Raw genomic sequence first — 14,544 nt, 5'->3', positions numbered from 1 at the left:
ACCATTAAAAACTTAAGGAATTGTTTAAATCCACTTCATATTTGAAAGTGAAAGATAATCTATGTGCAGTATGAATGACCTCTCTGAACAATGGCCCACATTAACAAAAGAACAGACTTTAAAATAGTATATCAGGTGCTGATAAACAGCCATTACAAAGCTGATGTATGTATTGTTCAGTAGTTCGGGACAAACACCAATCACAAAATGTTTTAGTACAACTACACTGAACAAAATTATAAACGCAACATGTAAAGTGTTGGTCCCATGTTTCTTGAGCTGAAATAAAAGATCTCAGAAATTTTCTATACGCACAAAAAGCTTATTTCTCTCAAATTTTGTGCACAAATTTGTTTACATCCCTGTTGGTGAAGCTGATTAAACAGCATGATCATTACACAGGTGCACCTTGTGCTGGGGACAATCAAAGGCCACTCTAAAATGTGCAGTTTTGTCACACAACACAATGCCACAGATGTCTCAAGTTTTGAGTGAGGGTGCAATTGACATGCTGACTGCAGGAATGTCTACGAGAGCTGTTGCCAGAGAATTAAATGTTCATTTCTCTACCATAAACCGCCTCCAACGTTGTTTTAGAGAATTTGGCAGTATGTCCAACCGGCCTCAGAAACCGTCTCAGGGAAGCTCATCTGCCTGCTCGTCGTCCTCACCAGGTCTTATCCTGTCTGCAGTTTGGCGTCATAACCGACATCAGTGGGCAAATGCTCACCTTCGCTGGCCACTGGCACGCTGGAGAAGTGTGCTCTTCACGGATGAATCCCAGTTTCAACTGTACCGGGCAGATGGCAGACAGTGTGTTTGGCGTTGTGTGGGTGAGCGGTTTGCTGATGTCAGCGTTGTGAACAGAGTGTCCCATGGTGGCAGTGGGGTTATGGTATGGGCAGTCATAAGCTATGGACAACGAACACAATTGCATTTTATTGATGGCAATTTGAATGCAGAGGAGATACCGTGACGAGATCCTAAGGCCCATTGTCGTGTCATTCATCCGCTGCCATCACCTCATGTTTCAGCATGATAATGCACGCCACCATGTCGCAAGGATCTGTACACAATTCCTGGAAGCTGAAAATGTCCCAGTTCCTCCATGGCCTGCATACTCACCAGACATGTAACTCATTGAGCATGTTTGGGATGCTCTGGATCGACGTGTATGACAGCGTGTTCCAGTTCCCGCCAATATCCAGCAACTTCGCACAGCCATTGAAGAGGAGTGGGACAACATTCCACAGGCCAGATCAACTCTATGTGAAGGAGATGTGTCGAGCTGCTTGAGGCAAATGGTGGTCACACCAGATACTGACTGGTTTTCTGATCCACGCCCCTACCTTTTTGCATATCTGTATTCCTAGTCATGTGAAATCCATAGATTAGGGCCTAATGAATTTATTTCAATTGACCGATTTCCTTCTATGAACTGTAACTCAGTAGAATCTTTGAAATTGTTGCATGTTGCATTTATATTTTTGTTCAGTGTATTTATTGTGGAGAATGCAGAGTATGCAATTTTACAGAGAATTATGTTGTATATAGCTTTCATTTGGCACCAAACCTAACTTGGTTTGAGAGCTCACTGCCTGACCGAGTGGACGAGGCGGAGAACCCCCATTGATAAAACATAGAAATTGTTTTTAAGAAAGGTGGAGAAGGGGAGGTGGTGGGTTATGATGAAATCGAAACGCAACTGAAGAGGTAAGTGAAAAGGGTATTTATAGTGCTAACAATAATTAGCTAATGTGTAAACTGAATGATTCAATTTGGTGACACAGAGATTGGTGTCTGACCCTCCTCCCGAACTTTAATTATAAATTTAATTTCAGTAGTTCAGGTCAAACACCAATCACAAAATGTTTTAGTACAACTATTCATTGTGGAGAATGTGGAGTATGTGATTTTACAAAGAATTATGTTGTATATACACTTTCATTTGACATCAAACCTAACTTGAAGAACAAGCTGGTCTCAATGCCGGGATTAGTATTAAATATAGCCCACTTGAAGGTTTAGCCAACCTTTAACAAATGATCATCATCATGCAGGAGAGGAAAACAAAACCCATTTTTGGGAAATAAACCTCTGGGAATCCATGGCTGATTCGATTGCCCTAGGCAGGCTATTAACGCTTAAGAGCACATTTTTGTAAAAGCATTTTTAGGATCTGTAATATTTGTTCTAATGTAAACTTGGTAAGTAACTGTTTGATAAGGGAGCCTGGAACTCCGTGGAAAGAAGCTAAAGAAGCTGCTCCAATTCTGAAGGAATGACCGGAGAACTGATCAGCTGTGAATCCAGACCTGGAAAGAGTCTGGCAAAGGTGAAAGAAGAATCAATGGCGGGTGGCGATTGTTCCATTTTCATTAATAAACAGAGGGTCTGAGGGTGATGCACCTTGAGAAAGACTGAGATGGATAAGAAAGAAGGGGGTCATATGGGCTAGTTTAATTTATAAACTAAATAGGAAAGGGTTCCCTAATCTTTCTGGTCAGTTTTACTTATTTTGTGCAGGAAGGAAAAGGTATCAGATGAGGTGATTGTTAGGTTCAAGATATAGGGGTGAATCTGGCGGTTGAATTTGAGAGCAATGTAGACTCTGAAGCACCTAAGAAGGCTAAGAGAAAAGGGCTTTAAGGTTTATCTAAAAACTGAGAGGAGTAGCCGGAGCGGATGAGAGGCACCAAGAGAGAACGTTGATGGTGATAGGTAAGGAAGCATGAGTTGAAAGAGATTCTGATCGTTGAAGCCCTTTCAGGATTAGTGAAATGTGTGAGTTGCCGGGTGTAGAGCTGGGATGCTGAAAATGAGTTTGTAGAAGAAGTGGATGCCAGAAATTGAAATATTGATGGAGGAAACTCTTATAGCTCCATTCTTAAGGGACATAATATAGGATGATACTACAGGCATTGAAAATGAAAGGAAGGGAATGCAATTCCAAAACGACCAGTATATTTGCAGTGAGCGTGGAGTGATGCTGAGAAGAGTTGTTTCTTGAGCTTGAAGAATTAGGGAATGCAGCAGGTGGCTCACATGAATGTCTGGTCTGAAAACGGAGGAATCTGAGTTGGCAGGAGATTGTCTTCAGGAGCTAATGCTCTGAATCTCTGCATTTCGAAATGAGAAAGAGAATTGGCGATTACATTCAGGTTCTGAGAATGTGTTGAGCTCTGAGAATGAACTGATGAGTAAAAGATATCCAGATAATCCTTCTGAATATTCTTATTATATGGTGGGAGGATGAATGACCTTTGTTAATTTGGACTGTAGCTGAATTATCTGAGTGGAGAAGAATGTATTTTTGGTCCCAGGAAGACCCCCAAAAGGAATGCAGCTACAGCAACTGGATGCATTTCGTACAATGACAAGGAGTGATTGGGTATAGGAATGGTGATGAAGATGACAGAAGATTGTGTTTGGTAGGAGGGGGACCAGACAGAAAAGTAGAAATAGAAGCAATATGATCCCCTCCCGAGGCTGAAAATGATTGGGAATCCAGGGTGAAGCCTAGAAACTCGATGGAAGTGAGAGGACCCAAGGTCTTTTCTGATGCTTGGGGGATGCCAACATTTGAAAATGATGATTTGAGTATCGTTATGTTCTGGGCAGGAGAAAATCAAATTGAAGAAAATCATCCAGGAGATGCAGCAGAAAAAGACTGCAGTCGTTATTAAGGAGGATCCAGCATAGCGCTTCTGACTGGGTATCGAATGTCTTGGGGCTGCTTCTGCAGCCGAAAGTCAGGTGTACAGAAAAGTAAAATTTGAAAAGCCACTGTACTCCGAAGAGATTCCTGAGTGCAGGCTCAATAGGCACGATTTAAAATGTGTTTGATATATCAGCTTTAGCCAGCCATACGTTTTTCCCAGCAATTTTGATTAAGAATATGGCATGTTCAATTTTTTGCTTATTTCAAGGAGAAATTTTCGTGAGGTATTAAACTGTTGATGCTGGGTGTGGTGGAGTTATGGTGAGCAGAAATGAAGGAAGTTACAGGCGGAATAGGAAAGGTTCCTTCGTTGAAGTTATTACAAATCTGGCAGACCTCCTGAGTATGCAATATTGCAGCCCTGACTGTTTTTTGATCTGAAAAGAGGAGGAGGATTGTGAGGGAGGGACATGAGGGGACAGGGTGGAGGGTCAGTGGGGTGAGCACCCCTGTAGATGCTCTGGTTCCATTGTTGGAGATGGGCAGTGGCTGTGGCAGAAAAGGCTTTGTGGTATTCAAAAAAATGGGAACCTCAGAATCTAACTGAGAAGTCTAAACTGATCGCCAATAAACTCGCACCGACGGTCGGGATAGAACTCACATATGATGTCCCTGAAATGGCAAAACAGTAAGTATTTTGAATAAACTGCTGATGAGCTGAAAGAAGAAAATCATCTCACAGAGAAGGGGCTGCTGTGGGGGCCTGCTGGATGCTCATAATGGCCAGGGAGGTTACTGCAGGGGCCTGCTGGACGCCTGCAGTGAGGGGAGGGTAACCTAAAAGGTTATGTTTGGAAGACCACTCGGAAGGACGGAAGAGTGAATGCAAAAACAGGGCCCTGCTGGACAAACATTTGAGGTAAGGAATAGAAGGGGGCTGCAGGGCCCTGTTGAAGCCCGCAGCTGGAAGAAAACCATTTGACAGAGAAGGGACCACTCTTGGGGGAGGGGGGGGGGGGGGGGCTGCTGGGTGCCTGTAGTGACGAGGGGGTGTAACCAGAAAGGTTACAATTGCTTGTTAGACAACAGAGGCAAGTGTCAAATCTTGGGATGGATCGTGGGAGCAGTCGCTTCTAACTGTGAAAACAGTCTATGCTCAAAACTGCTGATGATCCGAAAGAAAAGCATTTCACAGAGAAAGGACCACTATGGGGGCCTGCTGGACGTCCATAGTGGCCAGAGAGGTCACTGCAGGGGCCTGCTGGATGCCTGCAGTGGCAGTGAGGGGTGGTAACTTGAAAGGTTATAGTTGGAGCCAGAATGCTCAGTAACTGCTGAATGAGCCTTTGATTGACAGACGTTGTGGTCCCGCCTTCAGGGTTTTCCGGATGTAGACGTGCTTCGTGGAGGTGCAATCGATGTGGGGCAAGGTGTTTCAAGTTCGCTTATAATAAGCGGAATTGAACTTGATTGTTAAGAGTTGTGGGTTGGAATTTGTAGAAACACCCATACTGGCATGGGTTGGGCTTGTCTTGTCGTGAGACTTTGCAACACTGGGAGCGAGCTGTAAGCAACAATCTGTGCTGATGTCATAGCGCTTGCGACGGGAAGGATGCTGCAGAGTGGAGAGAAATAAAGTAAACAAATTCTCCTGATGTGCTAAAGATCTTGAACAGGTGTTAATCTCTTCTAATTAAGCCAATAATTGGTTTAATTAAGTAATGGAAAAAAGTAAAGCCACCTAGTAAAAAGCCTAGGCATCATGTCAGCTCGTTAAAAGATGCACGAAAAATAAAATAAATTCTGCCTGTTTTTTTTTTTTTTTTTTTTTTTTTTTTTTTAATATACAAGAATATTCCATTGGGGTATGTAAACTTTTGACTACAACTGCATATATATATATATATATATATATATATATATATATGCAGTTGTAGTCAAAAGTTATATATATATATATATATATATATATATATATATATATATATATATATATATATATATATATATCCACAAGGTATGCATTGAACAGAAACTCAAGATTACCCAAACATTTATCCTGCACATATGAAAGGGTTAAACTTCCAGGACCTCTAAAAGGTTGACTCCCTTCCTGGGCTTTATCTAAACTCCAGCAGCCTTATAGTGCTCTCGTTTTTCCCAATATAGCTTGTATATTTGTTGCATGCATGTATACATAAATTACTGCTCACAAAAGAATATTGCCTAAATGTAGGGGCAGCCTGCAATGTCTTGTCAGATTGTAAGTTGTTCTTGGCTATCTGTTTCAGGTACATGGCTATTATCCACCCTCTAAAGCCCAGGCTGTCGTCCACCATCACAAAGGTGGTGGTTGCAGTGATTTGGCTGCTAGCGTTCTCGCTCACCTTCCCACAGTGCTTCTACTCCATAACGATTTTCTATGATCCGCGGACGATCTGCCTGGTGGACTGGCCCGATGACTATGGCGGTAAACATCAGCTGATGTGAGTACTTCCACCTTCCGCTTACAGACTCATTGGAAGATGTGACAATGGGTATTAATTAATTAGCAGCTTCTTCTGAGCTTTTTGTTTGTATTTTCTCTTGTTGTGGAAGAGATATCATCTTGTGCAGTTTTGATATTTAATCATGTGTTACCAATAAATTTAGACAGCTAAATAATTGAAAACACAGGGAATCAATATTAACCACTTAACTTCAGATGTAAAAATGAAACCGCTTCCCAGATACCATATTTTGAAAATAATAATAATAATAATAAATAATAATAATATAATAATAATAATAATAATAATAATAATAATAATGTTTGCAAACCTGTAGTTGCTATAAAATGTTAACATATGGTGAATAAAACACAAATAAATGACCTACACTGTGTTTATCATTAACCCTTTATGTTCCTGTGTACTACATACCCATGTTCAAGTTTTTGTTTTTTTTGTTTGAAAAATGAAAACAAAAACGCTGCTAATAACAATAATAATTAGTAAACAGTAATTATCAAATAAAAATCAAACAACATAAAAACGTGTGCCATTATCTACTTGCTCTGTGCCATATATTGAAACTTTCTTGCAGAGGGGAGCAGGTTTTCCTCAAGGACTTCTCTCTACTTTGCTCCATTCATTTTCCATTCTATCCTGACAAGTCCCTGCTGATAAGAAACATCTCCATAACATGATGCTGCCACCACCATGCTTCACAGTAGGGATGGTGTTCTTTGGGTGATGCACTGTGTTGGGTTTGTGTCAAAGATAACATTTTGCATTTAGGCCAAAAAGTTACATTTTAGTTTCATCAGACCACAAAACTTTTTGCCACATGACTACAGAGTGTTTTTTTTTGGCATACTTCAAACAGGATTCAAGGTGGGCTTTCTTGAGTAATGGCTTCCTTCTTGCCACCCTACCATAAAGGTCAGATTTGTGGAGTGCTTGGGATATTGTTGTCAAAAGCACACTTTGACTAGTCTTGGCTATAAAAGCCTGTAGTTGCCATTGGCCTCTTGGTAGCCTCTCTGATCAGTCTCCATCTTGCATGGTCATCCAGTTTGGAGGGACGACCTGATCTAGGCAAGGTATTGGTGGTGCCATACACCTTCCACTTCTTAATAATCGTCTTGACCATGCTCCAAGGGATATTTAATGCCTTTGATATTTTTTATATACCCATCCCCTGACCTGTGCCTTTCAATAACTTTGTCCTGGAGTTCTTTTGAAAGTGCCTTGGTACTCATGGTTTAGTTTTTGCTTTGAAATGCACTACCCAGAAGAGGGAACCTACAGGAACTGTTGAATTTATCCTGAAATCGTGTGAATCACTACGATTTAACACAGGAGGCCATTTAACTTGGTGTGTGATTTTGAAGGTGATTGGTTACACCTGAGCTAATTTAGAATTGCTATTACAAGGGGGGTGGGCACTTATCCAACCAACCTATTTCAGTTTTTATTTTTAATTAATTTTCTACAAATTTCTAGAATATTTTTTCAATTGGAAGTTGTGTGGTAGGATGTGTAGATAAATAAAAAAAAAAACACATTTTAATGCATTTTAATTCCAGGCTATAAGTCAACAAAAGGTGAAAATTTTGAAAGGGGGTGTAGACTTTCTAGAGGCACTGTATATATATATATATATATATATATATATATATATATATATATATATATATATATATGGTATAGAGTGTGAGATAGAGAGAGAGAGAGAGAGACTTGAGAGAGAGAGAGAGGAGAGAGAGAGAGAGAGAGAGAGAGCAAAAAAAAAAAATGTGCAAATGCACATTTGTGTGTTTAATTGTTTGATTGTTTTATTATTAATTATCCCCTGCATCTGGTGATTATTGAAATTTAGAGCCAGGTGCAGGGTATTTAAGGAGAGCAGTCAGTCTGCATAGGGCTGTTTAGGAGAAGGATTCAGGAAGGTGTATGCCCTGTTTCTGAAGCAGTCACACGTGAGTAGTGTGCATTGACGTGTGTGTTTGTCTACCAGTAAACAGCTTAGCTGTCTGGTGTGATCAGTCAGGGGGATCCTGTCTGTGAAGGTAGTGCTCTGAATGAGGTAGGTGTTCATTTTCTATTATTGAAAGTGCGTGTAAGTGCTAAAACTGCAACTCTTGTGTGCCTGGGTCTTTCATTGAAAGGGACAATGAACCGTGGTGAGGTGCAGTCATCTTACAATATATATTCTTGTAAAAGTTGCCTTATTGCAGTATATGTCGGTCTTCTAAATGCCCACAGGTAGATTGGAATCTCTACATGACACACAATTGGATACAAATGTCACCTGGCTCTCCCCTGACTTTCATTGCAGATTCCACAGTACTAGCACTACCTTGGAGAATGAAACCTGAAACGCTACACTGAGAAATTGTAATTTGATATATGTGCGTACGTCATGTTGTTGAAGTGGTTAATGGGCACCACTCTATACTGCAGTTTGATTATCACCCTAGAACAGGAATTAACAGAGCATTTCTATTACTGAATATGTTCATAAGTTTTGAATTTATAATGCCATAGCAGGAAGAATGATACCCTTCTATGCGATATCTATATCAAAACATGTTACATTTATCCTTGGTAAACTCAACAGCCATGCAGGTTGAGTCATGCAGCCAGGGGAGTGCAGGTTTACATTATAGCTGTTCAACGTTACCAATGTTCACTGGGCTTTCCACAGGGAGCATTGGCTCTGGTGCTTCCTTTTGGTTAGGGAGACAAATTGGAAGGGACTGTTTCTCCCTACTGGCCACACTGAAGAGACAATTGGATTGGTCATGGGACCAAAGAATGGCTACTGTTCCCCTGAGCTGTTGTGGAGAATTCCTGTGGTGAAGGAACGTAACTGGATAGTCTAAAAAATTGTGGAGAAAAACTAGGGTTAAATATTAAAGTACTGAAGAAATGTCAAAACATGAAACGTTGGGAAAGGATACACAAAATGTGATATTTGTACAAATGAGGCCAAGTATAAAAAGCACATTTGAGTTCAACTTTCCATGATTTTTAAAGCGAAGTAGTGCTCCCATAAGTGTTCAAGCGCTTCCAAAATTATGCATGAAATGGGTGAACAAGTTAGCCTGAATTGTCTGGTTTTCTCCAAACTGCTAGCATAATTATTTGTCACTATTCATTCGGAAATAGCTATTGCTATTAAAATGGGTCAAATTTCCAAATCTCTGAAACTGAACATTCACTATTGTGCCTTTAAGTTTTACATTGCTGTAAAAGCCGTTTGTGTGCTTTTTATTGTTGTTAGAATCATTATTTACTAGCTGAAATTTCTGTCACCTTTTAGAAGCAGTCCTGTGATTTAAAAATGACATCAGGTTGTTAATGAGTTTAAATAGGTATTACATGTTGCATGTAGATGGTCCTTAACACTAGAAGGACCAGAGATATACTCATACCTAGAAGTCCCACAGCAGTCTGACGGCTTGCACTGTAAAACTCCAGTCAGTACAGCTGCAAGCAGGCAACAGCCTTTGATAAGGCTGATTGAAAAACAAAAGACTGTCAGTCATTCACTCAGGCAGAGTAGAGACTAATCTAATTATAGCTAAGCACATTGTGGACTAGTAAATAAAAGAAATAAAGTATACTACCATACTGTATAATAACAATACAATTGTTTTCTGTGTGGCTGTCAATTTATCTCCTTTATTTCTACACTCCTTCATTTCGTGCTTTGTGAGAATATTTAATACATACGGACAGAAACGGGGGGGGGGTTGTAATACATTTTTAAAATCTAAAACCACCAAAATGACAGCCGGGGGGCTTCTAGTGTTTTCAAGTCAGTTATCAATGGAACAAAGATGTGAGCTAGTTGCAAAACAGAGTAGTTGAAGTCTGAATGTCATTGTAACAGGGGGAGATCTGTGCTGACTGCTGGCGTGTTCATAGTGCTGCAGGAAGAGAGCAGCGGTTGTCCAACACCCTCCCCGCGGTCACGGCAGTGACATGGAGAGGTGGGAGAGAGGGAGGGTAGGTTTCCCTCTCCGAGGCGCTGTTCTTGGGGGTGGGGGGGTGGGGGGGATTGTTAGCCCTATAAAATAACACTCTACTGTTCCCTCCGGTCTGCCCTTTTAGGTGCGGGTAGCGATGACCGGGGTAAAGCTGCGAAGTGCAGCACCTTTTGTTTGTAGTTTTTATTAGTGTTTTATTTTCCCTTTTACTTTCTCTTTTTGTTTTTCAATTTATTATGCGCGCCTGCAACTGGCTTAAGTACCATAATTGGTATTTCTGTGGTCCTGTCAATCATTGTTGATAGTCAGGCCCTGGACAACAGCGCCCTCTGTGGGCTAAAACAAATCATTGACAAGAGTCAGAAAAGAAATAAAGCTGGGCACCTATGTGGTGTTCCAATTACACCTGCCTGTCTCCTGTGTGTCAGTGAATTACCCACCACCCTTCCAGAGTCATTCATTACCACCTAATGCTGCAATGTGCCTGTTTTATAGTTTTGGGTAGTGTGTGGTGAACACATTCTGAAACTGTTTGGCACAGTTGATTGAAGTCCTGGACTAGTTTACTTTTTATGTGCACACAGCTTTTGGAACTCAAATCTAAGTCTGTCTGAGTTGTTACAAGTTTTGAAACATAACAGTTTTCTTTTTCTCAAATAGAGTGTATAAAGCTACATAGATATGGCCCAATGTGCTTGAAGATTCTGTGCTATGGTTTATTGAAGGCGATGTAATAACCTAACTGGTTATTGTAGCTTTTATGTGATAGTTATTTTGTGCCACCTATTGGGTTGTGGAGTATCTCTCAGTTGACAGGAGGGCAGAGAGCTGTGCAGATGTGCCTCGGATGTATGTGGAGTAACGCGGATCAACTCTGTGACATGGATGTTACAGAATGGAACTTGTGGAACTAGGCCACATATGATATGAGGCATTGGACTTTGAAAATATATGTGCTCTATAGTTGTACCTAAAAGCCACGTCTGGAATTTCTGTGCTGCCTTCTGGCCTGGATTTAACATAGAACCAGCCTGCCCATCATTATAGTGAGAATAACCACTTCATCCATTATTTGCATAATTGTACCATGTTAAGTTTCCTATCTATTTTTATAATATCTGGATCCACCAAACAGGGAATACTAGGCATCTCAACCACTGGGTTCTCACCGAATTCTTGACTGCTAGTGGTTATATCCTATTCCTTTCTGCATTCTTTTCTCTCCTATTAAAACACATTTTTGTCTCAACATCTTTGTTGTGATATATTTCTAATCTGCCCAAATTTAAATAAACTGTGATCATTAAATGGAAACAGTTCACACAGGTCAATATCAGTGTGGCAGGCTGGCGAGTGGATAGAGGCCCAGAGACAGACTGCAGTTCAAAAAAATAACTATTTTATTATAAACACAAAATGAAAGGGCACAAGGGCCAAAACAAAGCAATTTAAACACCAAAAAGATAAAAAGCAAAACTTACAAAAATAACAGTTTCCAGGCTGGGCAATGCCTTCACTGGATTCAAGTTTTCCAAACAACCAAAAACCAACCTGCTTCCTCAGCTCCCTCTCTCCAAATGAGAAGCAGAGGCCTCCTTTTATATCAGGTGGCTGGGCGCTGATTGATCGTTAATCAACCTAATCAACTAATCAACCCCAGCCACCTGAACATAATAAACCCAGGCAGGTAGGGGAAGTTAACCCCATCCCTGCCAATTTAAAGGGCAGAGCTTTGCTCTGCCACAATCAGACTCTTCCCCTTCTGGTAGACTGGAGCTGTCTCTCAGAGGAAGCAGGGTGGAGTCTTCCAGTTTCAGTGAGTGATTGGGTAGCAGAAGGGTGTTACCTTAACGAATCGATGGTTGTCCCATTGTTAGCGGGGAGTTCCTAAGGGCCAGCAGTAAGGTTTTCAGGGTCAGTTGGCTAGACTGGCCCAGGGTCTCCACAAGATGACCCCTAGGTTCTCTGGGCAGGTACAGAGAACTGTCATGACCCCAAAAGGAACTCCAAACACATCTACCTCACTCATCAAGACGCTGGCAACCCAGAGCCAAGTTCTCCCTAGTTTCAGCTCCTTGCGGCCCAGGCAGACTGGGCAAAGTCTGCAATAACCTTGAAGCCAGGGTAATCACATCCTAATATGGTGGGGTTAATTGGCTACCACCCCAACTCTAATTATGGTTTCTACTCCATCTAGAACTACCTGTATTGGAGAGGTTGGATAATATTTAACATCCCCATGTATACAGGTGACCCCAGTTTCAAAGTTATGGTCCCATAGCTTCTCTGGAACTAGTTTCATATCAAGGAGTGTTAAAGCACTTGCATATATTAACCCCAGACATAATTATGACACCACAGTGGTAATTTCCCATATTACTTTATATTTGCTCATCAGTTTGTGTACAGTCCTGAGCCATATGACCGATTTTGTGGCATTGGTAACAAATACTTATGAATTTGGAGTTTGTATGGTAAACAAATGGTTCTCCACTGGATTTTTGAGTTTCTTCAATCTTTGAGGCAGTGGAATCACCCTGTGGTTTCCATGTGGCTCCCTGCCACTGAGGTTTCTGAGTTTCCAGCTGCAGTTCCTAAACCAGATCTTTGGTGGCCAACTGTCTCTCTACCAATCTTATGAACTCTTCTAATGACCATAGGTCTCCATGTCCCACCTATTTCCTGAGTTTACCAGGATTTCCAACATCTTGGCGGAGTTGTTGACCTCTGGTTTGAGCTACCTTTTAGCCAAATGCAGCAAATCAATTTTCTTTTTGGTAAGACCAGGTGTGAAATTTTTGTGCTTGTACAGCTGCTGCGATTCCAGCTCTGGCAAAGAGCTCTGCCTTTAGCTGTTGGAAATTATTTGCAGCTGTAATATTCAGATCAAAATATGTTTTTTCCGCATCTCCACTTAAAAATGGAGCAAGTAAGCCTGCCCACTGCTCTTGGGGCCATGTTTCACGAAGGGTAATCCTCTCAAAGGACACAAGAAAGGTCTTTACGTCACCCTCAGGGGTCTGCTTATCAGATGCGTGGGTCTGGTGACCTGGGATGGTGTAGTTTGTCATTCCTCTCTTTGTACTTTTAACTCCAACAATATTTCGTGTGTTAATCCTTATGTGGCTATTGGTCTCTTGCTGGACTGCCGCTGTGTGCACAATGGCTTTAATAATGTCCTCCATAGCAGAGCTGGCTTAATTTTACAGACTGCAACATGTTATTTTATAAGCCACCTGGCATGTTTATTATTTAGAGAGTGCAAAAACCCAGATTCCCCAGTATGTACAACAGCAGCAGTGAGGATAAGGTAAGAGCTTTCTAGTAGTAGAGTTACCACAATCCCCCCCCCCCCCCCCCCCTCAAGTTAACTGCGGGTATAGTATTTCTTGTGATAGTATTTAACTTGCACACCTCCCAGCGGACCATTCGGGAACAGTGACTTCTTTCAATCCCTTCAGGTAAGTGATTCACATTTATAGTCAATGATTTAATGTCCCTTTAGTTGAAGATATTAATTGAATCTTTCCACAGCTTCCCGTGCAATTTAAACAGTTCAATAAAGCAGTCTGTAAACAGTCCAATCCTTGTCCTGTCAATTTTAATTTATTTTTCTTCTTGCGCACTGACACAAACCAAACACGCATTAAAAACACAACCAGTATTAACATGCAGTTCAGAATGGTACTCCCACTGTTTGCATTGATAATCCAAGCAGTTCTGTGTCCCTTCTGTGGAGCAGCAGCTCCTGGTCTCCTTTGTGCAGATTCTTTAATTGTCCAGTCTCCTGGCTGAACACAACCCACCTGTTTTCCTTTTGGGCTTGTTTAAAACCACGCTCATGGTTGGAATTCTCCTTTTTATTTATTGGCACTTCTATTATTTATTTCTTAACAGATGCCCTTAGCCAGGACGACTTACAGTTGCATACAAAAAATACATAAAGAATTACAGTGTAATTAAGAAAAAGATACAAAATACAATGACTTCAGTCCTAATAAGAGCAAATACAAAACACAGTATGATTTGATATCGGGGCAGTTCAAGAGCAGATATTGCTGATATTTACATCAGGGTTAGATATGAGTGCAAGTGGAATACAAAATACTACAGATTGGATTAAGTGCAGGATTAAATACAGTAAAATAGAGATCAGATAATTGCAAGTTAAAGTGCATTAAAATCAGAGTGCTATATTGTCCAGAAGGAAAGAGTTGAGTTTTACAGGTGTTGTTTGAAGAGATGTGTCTTGAGGAAGCATTGGAAGGTGGTCAGGGACTGGACAGTCTTGACATCCATTGGAAGGTCATTCCACCACTGTGGGGTGAGGGTGGAGAAGGAGCGGGCTCTGGAGGCAGGGGAGCGTAGAGGTGGTACAGCCAGCCTTCTAGTGCAGATGGAGCGG

General features: G+C 41.1%; 1 protein-coding gene across 1 annotated transcript in view; it reads left to right on the top strand.

Annotated features, from left to right (window-relative positions):
- LOC121321678 (neuromedin-K receptor-like) overlaps window positions 1-14,544 on the top strand; it is a 41,394-nt gene that overhangs the window by 14,831 nt on the left and 12,019 nt on the right. The window contains exon 2 of the mRNA XM_041260667.1: window positions 5,953-6,147. Coding sequence (XP_041116601.1) covers window positions 5,953-6,147 — 195 coding nt within the window. The remainder of the gene's footprint in view (window positions 1-5,952; window positions 6,148-14,544) is intronic.

Source organism: Polyodon spathula, chromosome 10, assembly GCF_017654505.1.
Source record: "Polyodon spathula isolate WHYD16114869_AA chromosome 10, ASM1765450v1, whole genome shotgun sequence".
In the NCBI taxonomy this organism is placed as follows: domain Eukaryota; kingdom Metazoa; phylum Chordata; class Actinopteri; order Acipenseriformes; family Polyodontidae; genus Polyodon; species Polyodon spathula.
Note: the sequence above shows the minus strand (reverse complement) of the source record. Positions and strands in the feature narration are given on the sequence as shown.